General features: G+C 41.5%; 1 protein-coding gene across 1 annotated transcript in view; it reads right to left on the reverse strand.

Annotated features, from left to right (window-relative positions):
• LOC124132342 (tetratricopeptide repeat protein 8-like) overlaps window positions 1-23458 on the reverse strand; it is an 80347-nt gene extending 56889 nt beyond the window's left edge. The window contains exons 1-7 of the mRNA XM_048403228.1: window positions 23319-23458; window positions 21283-21470; window positions 20038-20197; window positions 16389-16523; window positions 16032-16117; window positions 13462-13660; window positions 12627-12766 (exon numbers count right to left, since the gene is read on the reverse strand). Of these exons, the coding sequence (XP_048259185.1) occupies window positions 12627-12766; window positions 13462-13660; window positions 16032-16117; window positions 16389-16523; window positions 20038-20197; window positions 21283-21470; window positions 23319-23420 (1010 nt within the window). The 5' untranslated portion in view covers window positions 23421-23458. The remainder of the gene's footprint in view (window positions 1-12626; window positions 12767-13461; window positions 13661-16031; window positions 16118-16388; window positions 16524-20037; window positions 20198-21282; window positions 21471-23318) is intronic.
• Window positions 23459-23742: the final 284 nt, after the last annotated feature.

Here is a 23742-nt window from a genome sequence, read left to right on the forward strand (position 1 = left end):
ACCAATGTCATCAGGAGACACAGACCTACCAATGACATCAGGAGACACAGACCAACCAATGTCATCAGGTGACACAGACCCACCAATGTCATCAGGAGACACAGACCCACCAATGTCATCAGGAGACACAGACCCACCAATGTCATCAGGAGACACAGACTTACCAATGTCATCAGGAGACACAGACCTACCAATGACATCAGGAGACACAGACCAACCAATGTCATCAGGAGACACAGACCTACCAATGTCATCAGGTGACACAGACCCACCAATGTCATCAGGTGACACAGACCCACCAATGTCATCAGGAGACACAGACCTACCAATGACATCAGGAGACACAGACCAACCAATGTCATCAGGAGACACAGACCTACCAATGTCATCAGGAGACACAGACCTACCAATGTCATCAGGAGACACAGACCCACCAATGTCATCAGGACACAGATCCACCAATGTCATCAGGTGACACAGACCCACCAATGACATCAGGAGACACAGACCTACCAATGTCATCAGGAGACACAGACCCACCAATGTCATCAGGACACAGATCCACCAATGTCATCAGGTGACACAGACCTACCAATGTCATCAGGAGACACAGACCCACCAATGACATCAGGTGACACAGACCCACCAATGTCATCAGGTGACACAGACCCACCAATGTCATCAGGAGACACAGACCTACCAATGCCACCAGGAGACACAGACCAACCAATGTCATCAGGTGAGTCAGACCCACCAATGTCATCAGGAGACACAGACCTACCAATGCCACCAGGAGACACAGACCCACCAATGTCATCAGGAGACACAGACCCACCAATGACATCAGGTGACACAGACCCACCAATGTCATCAGGTGACACAGACCCACCAATGTCATCAGGAGACACAGACCTACCAATGCCACCAGGAGACACAGACCAACCAATGTCATCAGGTGAGTCAGACCCACCAATGTCATCAGGAGACACAGACCTACCAATGCCACCAGGAGACACAGACCCACCAATGTCATCAGGAGACACAGACCCACCAATGACATCAGGGTCAGGAGACACAGACCTACCAATGTCATCAGGAGACACAGACCTACTAATGTCATCAGGGTCAGTAGACACAGACCCACCAATGTCATCAGGAGACACAGACCTACTAATGTCATCAGGGTCAGGAGACACAGACCCACCAATGTCATCAGGAGACACAGACCTACTAATGTCATCAGGGTCAGGAGACACAGACCCACCAATGCCACCAGGAGACACAGAACCCTCAATGTCATCAGGGGAAATTATGATGAGGCACCTATTATTACTGTAACCCCTACAATGACTGTGCCATGTAGTCTGCACACTTGCACCAGACAAATATAGTTGCTCCAAAAAAGACTTTTTCAGAATTTAACCTCAAGCCATCCCCAGTATTCAAAATTGAAATGGATTTTTGGGTACGTGAGACTTGCTCTTATGGTACATAAATTGTGGGACCCCTGAATATTTAACTTTTAAAACTAACTTTGTAACAAGGACCACTGACATCCATGCTTCATTTTGAATCCTGCAACACAAACAAATTTTCTCAATTTTGCCTCCTGACCAAGAACATCTGCAAAACAGGAAAACAATTCCAAGATCGAAGTTTCTCCTCCATATATTTACACCAATTACAGCTGACGCATGTAACAATGTGAATGTAATCGTTCACAGCCCCAAAAAGAACAATCATTACACCATCAGATTTAGTAGACGTGTAAAACAATAAAAACACACATTTGAGGTTAATGGATTACAGGGCCTGAGTGGAAATACCTGGCTGAGACATGCTTGGCACCGCGCCAGTGTTTACAAATAATCACCTGTAATATATTAGTGAGAGGGAAGGATGTGAAACAAGCTGTAACTCAGTGTTTCTCCTTCAGATAACCCCGTCTCCCTCCCTCCGCCATCACAGGATGGAGATGGACCATCTTCAGCTCACATCACAAGCTTTGTGCTTCTCCACAGGAAATATGGCAGAGATAAGTGTTGAAGAGGGGAAATAACTCTTGTGGGAGGATATGACTTTGGGGTGATTAGTGCCCATATGCTAAATAGTGTTCTCCGTTACAGATTTGATGACCAACACCCTCCTACCTTAACAAGTAACTAGACTTCATGTCCTAAGTGTTCTGACCGAATCTGATGATCCAGCCTGGGATTGTTGTCCCTAATGTGACATGATGACAAGGACATAAACTCATGTTACCCCATGTACCCACCACTGTAACCCACACCATACGGGCCAGATCATGTGAACTGGGGCTAATTCACTGGAGTGAGGGCACTTCATGTCAATCAGGGCACGTCATGTCAATCAGGGCTAGTTCAAGTCAATCAGGGCTAGTTCAAGTCATTCAGGGCTAGTTCATATCAATCAGGGGTAGTTCATGTCAATCAGGGCTGATTTATGACACTCAGGGCTAGTTCAAGTCAATCAGGGCTAGTTTATGTCAATCAGGGCTAGTTCATATCAATCAGGGCTAGTTTGTGTCAATCAGGGCTAGTTCGTGCCAATGAGGGCTAGTTCATGTCAATCAGGGCTAGTTAATATCAATCAGGGGTAGTTCATGTCAATCAGGGCTGATTTATGACACTCAGGGCTAGTTCAAGTCAATCAGGGCTAGTTTATGACAAATGGGCTAGTTCATATCAATCAGGGCTAGTTTGTGTCAATCAGGGCTAGTTCATGCCAATGAGGGCTAGTTCATGTCAATCAGGGCTTTCATGTCAATCAGGGCTAGTTCAAGTCAATCAGGGCTAGTTCATGTCAGTCAGGCTAGCTCATGCCAATCAGGGCTAGTTCATGTCAATCAGGGCTAGTTCATGTCAATCAGGGCTAGTTCATGTCAATATAGGCTAGTTCATATCAATCATGGCTAGTTCATGTCAATCAGGGCTAGTTAATATCAATCAGGGCTAGTTCATGTCAATCAGGGCTAGTTTATGTCAATCAGGGCTAGTTCATATCAATCAGGGCTAGTTTGTGTCAATCAGGGCTAGTTCATGCCAATGAGGGCTAGTTCATGTCAATCAGGGCTTTCATGTCAATGAGGGCTAGTTCATGTCAATATAGGCTAGTTCATATCAATCATGGCTAGTTCATGTCAATCAGGGCTAGTTCATATCAATCGGGGCTAGTTCATGTCAATCAGGGCTAGTTCATGTCAATCAGGGCTAGTTCATATCAATCAGGGGTAGTTTGTGTCAATCAGGGCTAGGTCATGTCAATCAGGGCTAGTTCATGTCAATATAGGCTAGTTCATATCAATCATGGCTAGTTCATATCAATCAGGGCTAGTTCATGTCAATCAGGGCTAGTTCATATCAATCAGGGCTAGTTCATGTCAATCTGGGCTAGTTCAAGTCAATCAGGGCTAGTTCAAGTCAGGGCACTGGGTCACATGTCCAAAGCCATCTCATGTAGAAGGTATCCCTTTGGGAGTGCGGAAATTTCTATGTCAATAACACAGTTAAATTCGAATTAATTTCCTCAATACCCAAAAATATTGAAACCCTGATGTCATATTTTAGAAATATTTCTTTCATTTTCCTGCCTCTTGGTCATATAATTCTTAAAACAATAAAATAAGTGTCCCACCCTTATACTAAAACATCACCCACTTTCTTTCCGACCATATTGGAAACACATTTAATTGAAACTGTACTGACAACAAATAGAAGTGAACAACAATTAAGAAATACAAATCTCTTTCAACCTGTTTGATGAAAGCTAAACATGTGGAATTTCTGCACTTGGTGCCACGAGACCACACCAGTTTCTTTCATAATTGTCAAATAAACACATAAAATACCTTTAACATGCTGAAATATTCAACACTAATCGTTTTCTGCGATCCCGATTTAGCGTGAAGCATGCACATGTATCAATGCAAGTTATTATTGATCCTGATAAGGGTGCCCTTCATCCAGGAAATATGGAATTAATAATTATCCATGTGTGCTGTGTAAATATATAAAGCTGTCGATTGCCCAAACTGCCAATTATGTAATAACTTGAAAAACTAGGCTGCATTGGTTTAGCTGGGAGTACAAATATAAAATTCTCCAAGACAAGTATTTCTTTGTTGTTGGGAAATGTTTTTGTCATTATTAGCATTGGAAATAGCCTTGTTACCAGCTGAAAGCTGTTAATCCTGTTTTATGAGGAAATGGCACAAACATTGTAAAAAGTGTGATTTATTATTTTGAAATATTTACATATGATTCATATGGAGGCTGCAAGAGCTAGCAGTCATGGCAATCTGTGAACTAGGCAACAGTGTATGCTTCACAGCTTGTTTTCTCCATCATCATCATCATCATCATCATCATCATCATCATCATCATCACCACATCATATCATCATCATCATCATCATCATCATCACCACCACATCATATCATCTCCATCATCATCATCATCATCATCATCATCATCACCACCACCACCACCACCACATCATATCATCATCTCCATCATCATCATCATCATCATCATCATCATCATCATCATCATCATCATCAACATCATCACATCATACTATGATGTTCAAACAACAACAGAAAGAATATGCCTCTCGACCTAAAGCTAGCTGCCTCATGTTAAAAGTATACTTGGGCAAGTAAATTTATAATATTCATAATACACTAAATACTACAAAAGAAACCTGTTTTATATCAGATGAAATATGTTGATTTTATTTCTCGTCTTTGCAAATTGTAATCACAGTTTGACCATGATGACAGATTTCTGGCCAAAAAGAAAACAAACAACGGGATTATGGTTAACAATCGCGATAATCTAATAAAAACTATGTTTTGCGGTGTGATAACCTGAAATAGCTGTCTCATAATAATAGCTGCATATTATTTTGTGCCATATCCAAGGCCCGAAGTGTCCTCTCGGCAGAACACTATTATTACCCTGGGTTTTTCTGAGCTAGGTTTGGTATTCACCTTATCATCTCATCCTACCGGGTACCCATTTGTAGCTGGATGAACAAACGCTTATTTCAAACAGTCACCTGCCTATGGAGACCACAGTTTCACTACTACCTACATCCATAAACATAACAAAGAGATAGCACTACTACTACTACTACTACTACTACTACTACTACTACTACTACTAATAATAATAATAATAACAATAAAATTGCATCAAGTGAATCGCATGGTGCAAGAAACCATATTCCCCAATCACTGGATCAAAGTGCACTAGATTTTCATTTGCAGCTCCCTGGGGAGTATACAACCCAAGCTGCCTGTGAGGTACTAGAGGGTTAACAGTCACATTACCATCTCATCCTACCGGGTACCCATTCACTGCTGGGAGAATAATGTGTATTTACTGTATATATATATATGTATACCGGCAAGTACCCAGGACTCATTCGCCATCATTGCTACATTCTGAGACTGGTGTGAATGACATGATACTGAAAATATCCGTTCAATCAATTACCATGTTCTTTCTGATTGTAACATGCGGGGCCATCGCCAGTCTTGATCTGCTCTGTTGTGTCTTGAACACAATGGGGAACACCTGAGAACTTAAGGAAGTCCCTTCCCCTGTCTTAATACTCAGGAAAACATTCTTTTCCAGCTGAAAGATCCTGACTTGATTAAATGTTTCCAGGGCTTGTTTGTACAAAGTCACATTTGTTAAAGTTAGATCTATGCAGAAATCTCCTTTAGATGTGACATTTTGATAGTGTGTTGATTTCAAGTTCAAGAGTAAGAGAATTTTTTTTGTAAGACTAAGGGCAATCGTGAAGTTTCAATTATTATCTGGGATTAAGTTGATTGGGCCAGTTGGTTTCTGTGTAAAATGTAACATATTATATATTTGTACAACATATAATATGTGCATTTATAATGCACCAAATTTCATTCACCAAGTGGATGCTCATAGCGCTACACTCTTATTATCCGGGTCAATGGATCTGTGTGCACTCGATGTTCATTCTCAGCTCCCTGGGGAGTATACAACCTATGTACATGTGTTTACTTGTCAGAGATTATGGTCTCTTTGGAAGGTTTTTGCAGTTGCCAAAGGCAATAGATTTAATCAAGTCAATCAATTGTTATCTTATTATTATAAGCAGTTACATTCACAGAGTGATTTGGTTTTTTTCAGGAGTCAATGACGTGGGTAGTCTTAAGTACTTTTTTTATCACTTTATTTCTTTTTTCTTGGGGTACAGATGGGACATGTTATTTGTATAGTATATTACATTATATTGGTCAATTTGAGTACGGACCCGTGAAGATCCAGGGTAGAATAGGTCTTCAGCAACCCATGCTTGCCGTAAAAGGTGACTATGCTTGTCGTAAAAGGCAACTAACGGGATCGGGTGGTCAGGCTCGCTGACTTGGTTGATGCATGTCATCGATCCCAATTGCGTGGATTGATGCTCATGATATGAATCACTGGATTGTCTGGTCCAGACTCGATTATTTACAGACCGCCGTCATATAGCTGGAATATTGCTGAGCGGGGCATTAAACAACAAACCAACCAACCAATTTGAGTATATGATATTGAGTAATCAAATAATTGTTGGATAGGCACATTTGTCAAGACAGTATGGTTAAACAAAAAGGCTGTGTCTCGATGACCAGAAGGTCATAAAGTTATTGTATTCACATTTTGTGTATGAGATATGTTTTTGCATATGATATAAGCTTAGGAGATTTATTTTTTTAGTTCGGTAATATTAGGGAGAGAATTTGAGCATTTTTTTAAGTAGATAAGTAGATTGCTTTGATGCAATATGAATTATATTCAAGACATTGTATTATTCTTTAAATCCAAAATAACGTGAATCTAAAGTCCTTGTTTATGACCCTGTTTCTTAAATGCTGTAAAGTTTACATTTCAGTGCTCACACTGGCACTTTGAATTACAGAAGATGTAACGGAAGATGGATCAGTATAATTCATAGAAGTTAACCTCACAGAGTTGTCAGCCACACAGACAATGTCCTGATAACCTCCAGCTTTCCCCCTTCTGTCCAATCTACATGTAAAATGTACCTTCATTAGTCTGGAAACCCACGCCGACCAGACAGTTGTGCTGTGAGTGTGATGACAGCCATAATACACTATTGTTTGAGTTTGACACAGATCTAATTTAAAATCTTCAGTCTCGTTCAAGCAAGCCCTTGAAACATTTAACAGGAACACAAACACATATCAAAGGGATATTACTCAACTCGATGTGAGTGAGTGAGTGGGTTTGGTTTAACGCCGCTTTTAACAGTATTACAGTTTTATCGCGGTGTGTCAGCTTAATGTTGGAGGAAAGCCCAAAGTGATGCAGGTCTCAGACGTTTACCCCTTGGGTGAAACCAAAGAGCACGGGTATGGTGCTGACAAACCTAGAAACATAATTAGGGCGAACTGCGATTCAACCCACAATCATAGGTTTCTGGCGTGCCCAAGGGATGCAACTCTGCCCAGCGAATCGCGGCGCCTTAGACGACTGGGCCACCCGTGCCCCCTCAACTCGATGTGAATTGCTAATCCAGAAAATGTTGTCATAAAGTATGGTACTGTCCGGATTAACTAGATGCATAAACAATACATTCAGTTCTGGCTGAGGATCCTGGCTGCAGGAGAACACCTCTTGAGTCATTTTGAACACTGACGTCAAACATTCTGGCTGACTGAAAATGGCAGCATGCATATGTAAAGATTTGTTCGAAACATGGACAGTTGCCTTTACCAAACTTGCTTGTTGCAGTGTGGCAGAGAATGTGAGTAGCATTTCAAATTGGAAAAGTACCAGAAAGCAGGAACAAGTTCATGAAGACCTTCCAGTTTGAGTGGAAACAACTGGTGCCCGTGTCAGAAACACTGAACAATTCCATGTGAGGGTGTTGTTTTGTCTGACATAGGGGGGGGCACGGGTGGCCCAGTCATCTAAGGCGCCGCGATTTGCTGTGCAGAGTTGCGTCCCTTGGGCACGCCAGAAACCTTTGATTGTGGGTTCGAATCCCGGTTCGCCCCGATCATGTTTCTAGGTTTGTCAGCACCATACCAGATCTCGTGGGTTTCAAGTGATAAATATCTGAGGCCTACATCACTTGGGGCTTTCCTCCCACATTAAGCTGACATGCTGTGATATAACTGGAATACTGTTAAAAGCGGCGTTAAACCTCACTCACTCACTCACTCTGACATGGAAGGGGCCAGGTATCCCCAAAAAGACAAAGTTGATTTGAACAAAAATCACTGCATGTGTTCCCAATTATGCATGATAGGGAAGGTTTCAAATGCAGCTTTGATGCATGTAGATTTTATTGATTTTACTTGAATGTGTTTGCATTAAGTTTTTATAATTATTATATTTTATTACAATTTTCCTTCAAACCATACTTATCACCATTTCATGTACTTTGTTCAATAAGAGACAATAACATCAAACAGTAAACTGTAATCTGTAAACATCATTCAATTGTTTGTTTGTTTCGTTGTTTTAAATGCCACAGTCAACAAACTTGCAGCTTTATGGTAGCTTGAAAATAATCCAGTTTCGAGCACACAATCCAGTGATTGATATTATGAGCAACGATCCACACCATCAGGGTACGCTATCAACCAAGTCACAGAGCCTTACTATCTGATCCAATAAGTTTCTTCTGACGTCCATCATAGTTTGCTGGGGTCATAGTCAAATCTAGACTCCCCAAGACGCCCCATCCTAAAGTAGGTACATACCAAGTTTAATGCTAATCGCATTAACAGGTTTTGAGAAAGAGTAACCATAAACTTATAAGTGAGAGTTCTTTTATCTTGGGAGCTTGATCTTTGACCTTTGGTCTTTTTATAGACTTCCCAAGGTCATTGTGAAATATGTACATATCCTCTAATGTTAATATTCTTTGCATCGAATTCTCAAGAAAGTATGAAACAACTACATTGCACAGTTACCTCAAAGGTGACCTTGACTTTTGACACAAAGGCAATGGACATGTGATGTGCTGGGATTTGTCAAGAAAGATGAAAACATAAGGTTCCATGCCTGCAAAGATAAGCACGCCCCAGAAACTGACAATGACGTAGCCTTGTTTTACAAAACCTGAACAGTGACCTTGACCTTGACCTTTGGAGTACAAGACACCATCCTAGAGAAGGTATATGTCAAGTTTAAGTACAAATGCATGAATCTTTTTCGAGAAAGCGTACCCACAAACATTTGTGAGTTTTTCTCTTGTGACCTTGACCATTGGCATTTTTATGACATGACAAAGAATTCCCAAGGGCCACTTGGAAGAAGTCCATTTAAAGAATTAATATCTCATGTCAATAATCTTTTTGAAGTAGGCTTTACAAATGTCACTGGCGGAACACCAGATTCCTCCAAAAACTAAAAGCCATCGTATTTCACAGGCCTGCTAAATATACCACACTAGCCATTATGAAGCAACCCCTGTATTGGAAGTACACATAACTATTACCGTATTCAACGTAATAAGCGCCCCGCTCTAATAAGCACCCACTGCAATATTTCCTAATATATTGGCTGGTGAACAATCCCAATTAGCACCCCTTCCATTGATCAATGTACACAAGACTTATTTATTCGTGCATAATATACACTCGTGTGTTATATGCACCCTTAATTGTGGGCAAATTCTGGAAAAATAAATCTGTTGTATATAAACATTTCAGAATGTCAGCATAAACCATGAAATTTACGATCTTTCAACTGTTTTTTTCACCAAAATAATATGCTAATAAGAGCCCCCTAATTCTAATTTTGAGAGCCCCCTGGGCGCTTATTACGTCCAATACAGTATACACAAACCATGATGTCCTAAAGAAAGAAAATTGAAGCATCTTAAACCTGTCCACAGCCAAATGTCAAGCTCTCCAGCCCAAACACTCTATTGCTCTATATTAAAAAATAATATGTGAAATACTATTCTAATTGTTATGTTTGAGAAAGAAATGTTTTTGAATAAATAAACAAATATGAAATGAAAGGGCCTTCAACTAAGTCATGGTCTAACGTAGATTAATTTTGCTAAGAATACAGGATTCTGAAATGTCACCGTAGAATTCAATTGATGAAAGTGTGCACAAGGAGATAGGTATTGTCCTACACACAATATCACGGTGGAAACACCCATGTGTTCATGTTTTCAAACACCTAAAAGAATAGGCCACGCCCACAAGCGGACTTTCGTTTCCTGATTGGCTGACAAAAGAGTGGGCCTTTGATCTTGACATTGTGAATAATTAAACTAAGAATTAACAATTGGTAACTCAAGAGTGAGTGAGTGAGTGAGTGAGTGAGTGAGTGAGTGAGTGAGTGAGTGAGTAAGCGAGCGAGTATGGTTTTATGCCGCTTTTAGCAATATTCCAGCAATATCAAAGGGGGACACCAGAAATGGGCTTCACACATTGTACCCATGTCAGGAATCGAACCCGGGTCTTCGGCATGACGAGCGAAAGGCTTAAACCACTAGGCTACCCGACTGCCCCTGGTAACTCAAGATTTATTACTGACATCCTGTTTTGGTAATAAAACACCAGCTGCCCTCAGTTCTATTCCACACAATAAATGCATGTCAGGGATTAATCCCCTAGGTGCAAACTGAAGGCCTCTTCAGTGTTGTTATGAAGGGGACATAAGTTCTGGGCACTGTAATCAAATGGATGACAGGGTGTTGGGCCCGATCGTCATGCTCGTTGAAATTGTAGAGCGCGTCAAACACCGGGAACCTGTTTTAACCCCAGTAAGGGGAATACCCTCAGTGGCAGATTTCTCGTTTGATTTCGCATGTCGTTTTTTACCATCTGTTTTACACTATTTCTGTTTTTGAAATTTAATTTTGGTCAAGTATTTGTGATTAAGTATGCCATAAAGTATTAAAAACTGTAAAGTTGATATGTTGACTTTACTTGCCTTTTAATAGAGGCATAAATGTAACAAAATGGTGGGTGCACATTGCGTAAATCTGCTATACATCAATTCTCAAGAATTCACTTTTTGAATTTGTACTTTCAAGTACAAAAGTATTTTCATTTTCTTGTTACTGGGTCCACCATAAATATGATGTGTTATTTTAAAAAGAAACGAGGATCAACTGCATGTACAAAATATTGAACAGAATAAGAGTGATGCATGGACAGATGGAATAACAGACACGTCTAAGGCGCTGCGATTCGCTGTGGAGAGTTGCGTCCCTTGGGCACGCCAGAAACCTATGATTGTGGGTTCGAATCCTGGTTCGCCCCGATTATGTTTCAAGGTTTGTCAGCACCATACCCGTGCTCGTGGGTTTCACCCAAGTGGTAAACGTCTGAGACCTGCATCACTTTGGGCTTTCCTCCCACATTAAGCTGACACGCCATGATATAACTGAAATAATGTTAAAAGCGGCGTTAAACCCAACTCACTCACTCACTCTTTGTTTGTGAGGGGGAAATAAACCTAAATAGTAGAGGTCTTTTCTCCGGGATATACTGAATATTAACCAGTAAAACATAAACTGGTCCAGTGACCGGTCCCAGTGTCAGGTGAAACACAGAACACCTACTGACTTGTAGGCAACATCGGACTCAATATACATTGATATAGAGTGGTTTCTTTCAGCTTCTGTTTCAAAACCTCCACATGAGGTTAGGTGACCAGGGAGCAACCTCAACCTCCCAAACTAAATGAAATGTGCGTGGGTTCTTGAGCCAATCAGAATACAGCTTTCTAAGAAGTTTCATTTGGAAATTTCAATTATAATAATAATGAGTCCATTTGTATGGCGCCAAACTCCATACCAGCTCGTGTTCTCATGGCGCTTACATCATTACCCCGTCAATGGATCAATGACTCCAGAAAATCCACACAAATTCCCAAAATAGTGCACCCATTTTGGGGTAGATACTATGGCGTATAGAAACAACATGGTGAAAACATATCCAATGCAGACATTATTGGTGCCCGTTTTTGTTTGTTTTCTAGATATCAGATGTACCGTTCTTGATGCTGACTGTCTGATTGACCTCCTATGCAGGGCCTAGATTTTCGAAACGATCTTAGCCCTAAAATTATCGTAAAGTTATCGTAAAGAAATCGTAGGCTATTGTAGCCTATTTTCGAAACTATCGTAGCCCTAAGCTATCTTAAGTTTGTCGTAAATCTAAGATAGCCCTATACCTGTCGTAAGTTTATTTTATCCTCATCCAAGATGGCGGTATAATTTTCTCTGGACATTTTTCATGATGAAGATGACAATGATTTGATGACAAGACCGAGGATATTCCGAGACAGAACTCGTCCCCTCGATACGCTTGACGACTTCAAGCTATTCTCCCGCTACAGATAGGTGTCGTCGCTCTGAGCGATCTGCGACAGGTTTACGATTGTTTCGAAAATCTATCTTATCTTAGTATTAAGATATCTTATCTTTGAACGTAAGTAGATAAGATTTATCTTAGCTAAGATTGTTTCGAAAATCTAGGCCAAGGTGTCCAGAGATCTTCACACCGTGTGGTACAGTACTGGAATAACAGATCTGATTACAATGCAATTGGTTTCCCTACATGACACTTGTAGACGTACCTGTAGAACTTGAGCGCCACCTCCGGCTGGTCTGTGTAGAAGTGGTGAGTGCCTATGCAGGCCACAGCTTCAACGTGCATGTTGTCGAAGTGTAATACCTCCTTGTAGAACTTCACAGCATTGTCCATCTCATTCAAACCCTGAAATCACAACAATACATAATTTATATATTTTGAAATAATCTCACCCCAAAAGAAAGACGAATACCATACATTTTTGTTAATATATGAAGATTTACTCATATCCAAGAGATATCAGATTGGTTTGATGCACAAACGAACATACTGGTATGTTGTGTGTACCGACGCTCGTGATCGCATCACATGTGACATCATAGATCCATGACTCGAAATGCACCATTTGTCTCGTGCAGGATCAGTGTGTCAAGTTTGGAAATCACATGCAGAAAATTGTGATAAGAATAAAGACACTGTGGTAACACTTGACTGACTGTTAGTTTTGTCATTAATTGGTACACATTGGAAACATCTCTTCTTAACGTACATACTTCTCTATATGTTTCTATGTTTTGCATTTCTTTTGGCATTGAGTATAGCTTGAAACTGATTTGCATTTCACTAATTATTATCAATACATAATCAAGTATGACACAATTTTTCCTCTGATTTGAGACAAATATCCATTTTTCTATGAATTGATATTAAAAACATCTAAACTAAATGAGGATTCTGTGGCAATAGGGAATGGTAAGGGAGAAAGAGTTGTCTCCCCTTAAAATCCCCCATAAGCGATATCTCCTGTGATATCTCCAATTTTGGATGATAAAGAAAATCACAACTGAAAGAACCGACAAAACAAAAGTCCCTTGGCTCACTTCATAAATCCTGGCGATGCCGGTGAGGAGACTGGGCTCTCCTGGGAACTTCTCCAGCGCTGACTTGTATGTCTCCACCGCAGTGAGGGGCTGATCCAGTCTCACGTACACCTTGCTCAGGTACAGGAAGCTGTCCACCATCTCGTCCTGCTTCAAGGCTGATTTCAACTGTTTCTCTGCATCTCGATACATTCCCAGTCTGTCAGAGAGATGCTCTACTGTGTCAGGCATTGATATCGGGACGATGGTCAGAAAGTACAGAACAACTTTGACACAGCTGATGACAATACTCATTTCGCCCCCTTGGTTTTTCCCTCTCCCCAGGGCATGCTCTGTCTACCAAAACCTCGTGAGCGTGTTTTCTCCAATACGTAACACCTGGCTAGATGGATACCCTGTCCCACCCCTCACCTGTAGTAGCACCTGGCTAGCTGGACACCCTGCCCCACCCCTCACCTGTAGTAGCACCTGGCTAGCTGGACACCCAGCCACACCCCTCACCTGTAGTAACACCTGGCTAGATGGACACCCTGCCCCACCCCTCACCTGTAGTAGCACCTGGCTAGCTGGACACCCTGCCCCACCCCTCACCTGTAGTAGCACCTGGCTAGATGGACCCCCTGCCCCACCCCTCACCTGTAGTAACACATGGCTAGATGGACCCCCTGCCACACCCCTCACCTGTAGAAACACCTGGCTAGATGGACACCCTGCCCCACCCCTCACCTGTAGTAGCACCTGGCTAGATGGACCCCCTGCCCCACCCCTCACCTGTAGTAACACCTGGCTAGATGGACCCCCTGCCCCACCCCTCACCTGTAGTAACACCTGGCTAGCTGGACACCCTGCCCCACCCCTCACCTGTAGTAACACCTGGCTAGATGGATAGCCTGCCCCATCCCTCACCTGTAGTAGCACCTGGCTAGATGGACACCCTGCCCCACCCCTCACCTGTAGTAACACCTGGCTAGATAGACACCCTGCCCCACCCCTCACCTGTAGTAACACCTGGCTAGATTGACACCCTGCCCCACCCCTCACCTGTAGTAACACCTGGCTAGCTGGACACCCTGCCACACCCCTCACCTGTAGTAACACCTGGCTAGATGGACCCCCTGCCCCACCCCTCACCTGTAGTAGCACCTGGCTAGCTGGACACCCTGCCCCACCCCTCACCTGTAGTAGCACCTGGCTAGATGGACACCCTGCCCCACCCCTCACCTGTAGTAACACCTGGCTAGCTGGACACCCTGCCCCACCCCTCACCTGTAGTAACACCTGGCTAGCTGGACACCCTGCCACACCCCTCACCTGTAGTAACACCTGGCTAGATGGACACCCTGCCCCACCCCTCACCTGTAGTAGCACCTGGCTAGCTGGACACCCTGCCCCACCCCTCACCTGTAGTAGCACCTGGCTAGATGGACACCCTGCCCCACCCCTCACCTGTAGTAACACCTGGCTAGCTGGACACCCTGCCCCACCCCTCACCTGTAGTAACACCTGGCTAGCTGGACACCCTGCCCCACCCCTCACCTGTAGTAACACCTGGCTAGATGGATACCCTGTCCCACCCCTCACCTGTAGTAGCACCTGGCTAGATGGACACCCTGCCCCACCCCTCACCTGTAGTAACACCTGGCTAGATGGACCCCCTGCCCCACCCCTCACCTGTAGTAGCACCTGGCTAGATGGACCCCCTGCCCCACCCCTCACCTGTAGTAGCACCTGGCTAGCTGGACACCCTGCCCCACCCCTCACCTGTAGTAGCACCTGGCTAGATGGACCCCCTGCCCCCCCTCTCACCTGTAGTAACACCTGGCTAGATGGACACCCTGCCCCACCCCTCACCTGTAGTAACACCTGGCTAGATGGACCCCCTGCCCCACCCCTCACCTGTAGTAACACCTGGCTAGATGGACACCCTGCTCCAGCTCTCACCTGTAGTAGCACCTGGCTAGATGGACCCCCTGCCCCACCCCTCACCTGTAGTAACACTTGGCTAGATGGACACCCTGCCCCACCCCTCACCTGTAGTAGCACCTGGCTAGATGGACACCCTGCCCCACCCCTCACCTGTAGTAGCACCTGGCTAGCTGGACCCCTGCCTCACCCCTCACCTGTAGTAGCACCTGGCTAGATGGACACCCTGCCCCACCCCTCACCTGTAGTAACACCTGGCTAGATGGACACCCTGCTCCAGCTCTCACCTGTAGTAACACCTGGCTAGATGGACACCCTTCCCCACCCCTCACCTGTAGTAACACCTGGCTAGATGGACACCCTGCCCCACCCCTCACCTGTAGTAACACCTGGCTAGATGGACACCCTGCCCCACCCCTCACCTGTAGTATCACCTGGCTAGATGGACACCCTGCCCAAACTCTCACCTGTAGTAACACCTGGCTAGCTGGACCCCCCCCCCCCCCTCTCACCTGTAGTAACACCTGGCTAGATGGACACCCTGCCACACCCCTCACCTGTAGTAACACCTGGCTAGTTGGACACCCTGCCACACCTCTCACCTGTAGTAGCACCTGGCTAGATGGACACCCTGCTCCAGCTCTCACCTGTAGTAACACTTGGCCAGCTGGACCTTCCACCACCAGTCCTTGTACTGACAGGACTCCGTGGCCAGAGCAGCCAGCTCCAGGGCCTGCAACAAGGGGGCACATATGTGTGTAAGGAAACTCAATAGTCAATGGGAGGTACACATATAGGGTACACTGACATCACACACATCACACAACATCAGGGGGCACTCACATATTAATGTAGCCATTTAATGGAAATGTTTCCATGGAGACCAACTTTAATGATAACCTTGGGGTACAGGACTTTATTTCTCCCCCCACTCACTGGAGTAGCGACCCCTAGGATGTGTGACCTTTGGTCAGTGGTGTGTTCCATCCCTACACAGTACTCACATTTCTCACATCATTTTCATGATGAAATATATATTCAAAGAGAGCCTTGGCCAAGTTTTGTCTTGCTGCATACTTGTTGAAGTTCAGTCTGGCCAGGTTGATGAACGGACCATCAGCATTGGACAGCATGGATGCCTGAAGGGGGAACAGATGTAACAGATGTAACAGGTATAACAGATGTAACAGATGTAACAAAAATAACAGATGTAACAGATATAACAGAAATAACAGATGTAACAGAAACAAGCATGAAATACTCACATCCCCCTCCAATATGACATGTCGGGTGTGTGCAATGCATTAGCTCCTGTGAACTATGTTCACTGGGCCTTTTTGTAAAGAAATATAGTATGTTTTTCAAGATCTGCTCCGGGAACGTGGACTACCGCCATTTTCAGTCTAAATCAAAGTCGTTGCCATGGAAACTCAAAAAATAACTTTTTTAAAAATCCCAAACTATCAAAAGGCACCAGTGCACCACTAGATCTATCTATGAGCCAAGTATGACGAAGAAATATGGTACAGTTTTCAAGATCTGCTCCGGAAACGAGGACAACCACCATTTTCAGTCTAAATCAAAGTCGTTGCCATGGAAACTCGAAAAATAATTTGTTTAAAAATCCCAAACTATCAAAAGGCACCAGTTCACCACTAGATCTATCTATGTGCCAAGTATGGTGAAGAAATACGGTACGTTTTTCAAGATCTGCTCCGGAAACGAGGACTACCGCCATTTTCAGTCTAAATCAAAGTTGTTGCCATGGAAACTCGAAAAATGACATTTTTTAAAATCCCAAACTATCAAAAGGCACCAGTTCACCACTAGATCTATCTATGTGCCAAGTTTGGTGAAGAAATATGGTACGGTTTTCAAGATCTGCTCCGGAAACGAAATGTGACGGACGGATGGACGGCACCCATTCCTATATCCCCCTTCCACTTCGTGGCGGGGGATAAATAACTTTTTTAAAAGTCCCAAACTATCAAAAGGCACCAGTTCACCACTAGACCTATCAATGTGCAAAATATGGTGAAGAAAAATGGTACGGTTTTCATGATCTGCTCCAGAAACGAGGACTACCACCATTTTCAGTCTAAATCAAAGTTGTTGCCATGGAAATTCAAAATATATTGTTTTTAAAAATCCCAAACTATCAAAAGGCACCAGTTCACCACTAAACCTATCTATGTGCCAAGTTTGGTGAAGAAATATGGTAAGGCTTTCAAGATCTGCTCTGGAAACGAAATGTGACGGCCGGCACCCATTCCTATATCCCCCTTCCACTTCATGGCGGGGGATAATAACAGATGACAGATAAGAGCATGGATGCCTGAAGGGGAAACAGATTTAACAGATGTAACAGAAATAACAGATATAACAGATGTAACAGAAATAACAGATGTAACAGATATAGCAGATATAGCAGATATATAAGATATATCAGATGTAACAGAAATAACAGATGTAACAGATATAACAGAAATAACAGATATAACAGATGTAACAGAAATAACAGATGACAGATAACAGCTTGGATGCCTGAAGGGGAAAAAGATTTAACAGATGTAACAGGTATAACAGATGTAACAGGTATAACAGATGTAACAGGTATAACAAATGTAACAGATGTAACAAAAATAACAGATATAACAGAAATAACAGATGTAACAGAAATAACAGATGACAGACAACAGCATGGATGCCTGAAGGGGAAACAGATTTATAGGTATAACAGATGTAACAGATATAACAGGTATAACAGATATAAAAGATGTAACAGAAATAACAGATATAACAGATGTAACAGGTATAACAGATAACAGCATGGATGCCTGAAGGGGAAACAGATTTAACAGATATAACAGATGTAATAGGTATAACAGATATATCAGATGTAACAGAAATAACAGATGTAACAGATATAACAGATGTAACAGATATAACAGATGTAACAGAAATAACAGATATTACAGATGAAACAGAAATAACAGATAAAACAGGTGTAACAGAAATAACAGATGTAACAGAAATAACAGATATAACAGATGTAACAGAAATAACAGATGTAACAGATATAACAGATGTAAAACACTTTTCAGATTCAGATTCTGAAGTTGAATGCATTCATTCTGATATTTTGATAGCAAAATTTATATCGCCAGGTCGGCCACATCTCTCGCGATTAATCACACTATAACAGAGGGTGTAGCATCACACAGAGATTGTAAATACTCAGATGATGGCTTTTTTTTAAGATAAGTAGTAGTTTATAAGTGAATGAGATGTTTATCAGCTGCTCATGTAATAAGAGAGGAAACAATTTTTAGATATTACTTTTACTGCTTTTATTACCATTCTTGTTGGAAAATAATTTATACGCAATTATGGGAAAGAGAATTTATGGATGTCAACTTCTTTATTATGAGGAAACGTTTTGGAGTATGTACTTACCTGATTAATGAGTAAGAAATTATAGGCTATTGATAATCTTTTTGAGAAAATAAAAGTTGTACATCCTGCATATTGATGTACACACAATGTTTGAAGTATAAACACTCTGTTCAAAATAGTGCCTCACATGTATTAAAAACAGAACTAGAAGTGTCCTTTGTTTAGACAGCACATAAACATTTCCTTCCCATCTGTTTATATTCAGTAGCTTTCTATGGCTTCTATGAAGAAGCAGCTGAATGATGTGGTGAGCTGATCCATCAATGTTGAGAAAATCTACAATAAATGTGCTCATATTGAAAAGTTGGTCCTCTTGATATTTTGACCCTTTTACATCTAAGATTGTCCTTCATCGAGTACTACTCACACAACAGATGAGGGTCAGTATCCAAGCCTTATTTACGAAATAAACGACGAGAGGGAGTTGTTTATCGTACAATAAAACACTGCAGGGAGAATAAACCATAGTGGTTTATTCTCCCTGCAGTGTTTTATTATATGATAAACAACCACCGCAAGTCGTTTATTTCTTATACAAGATATCAACATTATGTACAGCCTCTTTAAGGATAATGATAAATGTACAAGCTTTAAAAATATATGCCCGTATTTAAATAATGATGAATCCCTCAATAGAATCTGAGCTCGGCAATATCGGAAAAGTCCATTTTATGAACAGGTTGATATTTTGCCACATATTCTAACAATCCTCTTATCAATTACCTGTACCTTTTCTCCCAATACCGATTGTCATATCTCTCCTGCTTTTGGATGCCATCACATTTATCTGCATTGCTACATCTAAGGGGAACAACTCACTAGACATTCCCCTCTCAAAAATAATGTTCAATATACGTCATCAAGTTGCGAGCGCATGTTCGCATCTCCAGAAATGACGTCATGATAGAACAATGTTTTATCGTGAAATAAACCACACTTCATTCTTATTTACCTTTGCAATTTATCACGTAGCTATCAAATATTTATGTTTACTCTTACGATAAGTACGGTGCCCTGCAAAGCTATCAAGAATAAATAGCAGCATGAATAAATATTTATATTCATGAGAATGTTCATGAGAATGTTCAAGAGAATGTATAATTCATACAGCCCAAGGGAGACAACCATTCATACACCTGAACCTGCATACCACTCATTTTTTCCCTCTCATAGGTCAAATATTTCAGCATCACATACCGTTCCAAGTCTGACATATCTTCCCGATGCACTTGTTACAGGTCTGGCAGTGTGAGCTGTACGAGGGGTTCGAATGGCCTGTTCCATGGTGCCAGGTCGACCTGATTGTGTACCAGGGCGGACAAATCCACTCAGAGGACGACCAGACTGGCTCATCGGCCTGATCAGAGGAAAACATGATGGACAATACAATCCATTGAAACAGGGTAGAGAACCATTTAAACAAACATAACATACATTCTGCCTGTGAGCAATGGCGCGGTTAATTGTCAGCAGAGTATTTGAATTTCTTTTTAAAATTCCAAGGAATCCTTGCCATGATTGAAGAATTAAGGGTCCATAGATTTCAATAATACACCACAAACAGCTCAATGAGGTTAACTTGGTTAAAGTTCCAATGTAATCATAACTGTTTATTTTCAGATTAGGAAATCACTGGTTGAAATCCAGCAGGAAGATTGGGGGGGGGGGGGAGGGGGGGGAGGGCTTTGTCACAACCCTAATGTTAAAAGTCATAGCTTCACAGAGTCCCTAGCCTGGACAAGTCTCCATTTTATTATAATATCATGTAAATACTGTATGAAATAAACTTATTGAAACAGTATTCAAAAAACAACACAATTGTTTTGGAACCATTGGTTCCAAAAGTTTGGATGCTTTCAGAATAGACCAGGGAGGAGGGATAATTATATCTCAAAATTTTGTTAGTATTTTTCAAAATCATATACGGGGTCTCCTTGAGCATGTTGAGTATTTATATTTTTCTTTGGGTATTAAACATTATAAATATACATTCTGCTTATTCTGTCACATTTACTTCCGGAGAGCTATCTAAGCTACAACAAACACAATGTATCATATCTTGACTCAAGCACTGCGATATGTATCATATCTTGACTCAAGCACTGTGATATGTATCATATCTTAACTCAAGCACTGCGATATGTATCATATCTTGACTCAAGCACTGTGATATGTAGCATATCTTGACTCAAGCACCGCGATATGTATCATATCTTGACTCAAGCACTGTGATATGTATCATATCTTGACTCAAGCACTGCGATATGTATCATATCTTGACTCAAGCACTGTGATATGTATCTTATCTTGACTCAAGCATCGAGATATGTCTCAAAATCTGCAGTCAGTGTATCATAACACCACTAGAGTATGGTTAATTTGTTTGTGTATTTTATTCATATGTGCAGTTCTGGTAACATAACCTTTTATTGCTATACACACCTGACACCCTGGCTTGGAGCTCCCTGACCAGTGCCTGGTTTGACTCCACGTAGCGACGTCCCTGGACGAGCAACACTTGCTATAACATTGTCATCCATCAGCATCTCAGCAATCCCCTCCTCATCCACATCCACCTCGTCCACATACACCTGGCCTGTGAGTGCCCGTGTCTTCAACGTCCATGAGGCCTGTGATCATCATAGGACAATCAGTCTGATAATCACTATACAGCAAAGTTGTATATAATATACAGAGTGTCTTTTGATATCAAATATATCAACATAAGTTGATAAAAGTGTTTATATATTTGATATCAAAAGACACGAGGGTGAGATTTTATTTATCATCCAACATCATTCTTCCAACTTTTTCAGTTTGTAGACAGTAATAAGTAGTGTCTTAGTGTAAAACGTACTGCTAACAGCTTCAGTAGCAGAGCCATTACTGATGTCATTTGATTGTGACGTCATGGTAACCAATCATAAAACCAAAATAATCGACATGGCAATAACCAAATTACAAACAGGACACACTAAACTAAACTCATACCTACACCAAATTAAAAAACATCAAACCGGTAAATGCCCCCATTGCAACCAAATAGAAACACCTGAACACGTAATACTACAACATTGCACACATTACTAACAACACAGAACAACACTAATATCCACACTAAACTACAATCAACCAAATAACACTAGCAACTCTACTAAACCCCTTATATAACTTACAGACCTATAAAGCACAAGGCATTTATCTAATCAAAACAGGCCTACTCGGCTGCATTTAAAAAACAAAACAAAAACACAAACAAAAACAAAAACAAAAACAAAAACAAAAACAAAAACATAAACATAAACAAAAACAAAAACAAAAACATAAACAAAAACAAAAACAAAACAAAAACACAAAAAACAACACAACAAACAAGCTACCAATAAAACTTAAATTATAAATCTATACAAACACACAACCTCACAACCCCACCTTATTAGCATGGCATATTTTAAAATTAAAATTTTCTGCCAAAATTAATTAGGAAACCATAAAGCCCCTCCAGGTTGCCTTACCTTTCGGACATACCCTTCTCAACCACATCAATAAATGGCCTGGCGGGCCCGTGCGCAAAATACACAAATGTCAAAAAGCGCACATTAAAACCCAAACTAAGTAAGTTGAATAATTAACCCAGATGCGAACCACAGATTGCTATATATCCTTGACACCCTCACAGACAGGGGTGAACATCATTGAGTTATTTTGAATAGTCTTTGTCAGGTTAGAGTGTTGTTTCCCTTTAAGACTAGACCCATGAAGATATGGGGTAGAATACCTCTTCAGCAACCCATGCTTGCCGTAAAAGGTGACTATGCTTGTCGTAATAGGCGACTACGGGATCGGGTGGTCAGGCTCGCTGACTTGGTTGAAGCATGTCTTCGATCCCAATTGCATGGATGGATGCTCATGCTATCAATCACTGGATTGTCTGGTCCAGACTCGATTATTTACAGACCGCCGTCATATAGCTGAGTGCGGCGTAAAACAACAAACCAACCAATCCACCCTTTAAGACTTACCATGCTAACTGGGACACTGAGTGTTTCTTTAAATTCTTATTGATCAAATGGACGACCCATAGGTATAATGCACTGCAATTCGTTTACAGAGTTGAGTCCCTTGGTCATGTAAGGATCTGCCGAACATAAGCTCGAACACCTGTGGTCATGGGTTCACCAACATGACCAAGTACAAACACGTGCGGTATTCAGAATATTGATAATATTGCGTACATCGGCATAAAACAATTCTCTATCATTATTAGCTTATTATTATATTAGAGTAATATGTTGATTCTGTCGACCACTGCTGGACTGAAACAACAGAGTATATTTCTGGCATACAGTGTTGTTTTATTTAGAATAGGCTGTCAGTGTTGACATGTATCCTAGTCCTAGTCCAAAATATATTTTCGTTCGATGTTTTTTTCAATAAAATCTAAATACTAGAAAAACAGGGAAAACTATCCCATTTACCTGATCATATGGGTTCTTCTCGAGAAGTTGTGTACAAATATCAACACATTTTTGATACTTTCTTCGCCTAAAATAGCTGTATGCAAGAAATAGTGGATCCATGATTTGTTTTCATCAACAAACTATTTTTCTTAATTGTCTCCCCTTTGGCTACGCTGGACCAACCAAATCGCGTTTAACAAATGATCCAACCAAATTCCATGACACAAAATTTAATGTATTTGTGCGCTCTGTACAAGTCCATGTTGAAAACATTCGAGATGACAAATCAGGAACTACGAGAACACAAAAGAGAGCATGGGTTCGATATTCACCGTGGTCTCAACTTCAGACCATATATGTAATCACTGTTTTGTCAGAATAAAATGTGATGGGTGTTGGAAATTGATTGAGACAATAAAACATGTTTATGACTTCAAACAAA

The sequence above is a fragment of the Haliotis rufescens genome, unplaced genomic scaffold (assembly GCF_023055435.1).
Source record: "Haliotis rufescens isolate VD_foot unplaced genomic scaffold, xgHalRufe1.0.p SCAF_3, whole genome shotgun sequence".
Classification (NCBI taxonomy): domain Eukaryota; kingdom Metazoa; phylum Mollusca; class Gastropoda; order Lepetellida; family Haliotidae; genus Haliotis; species Haliotis rufescens.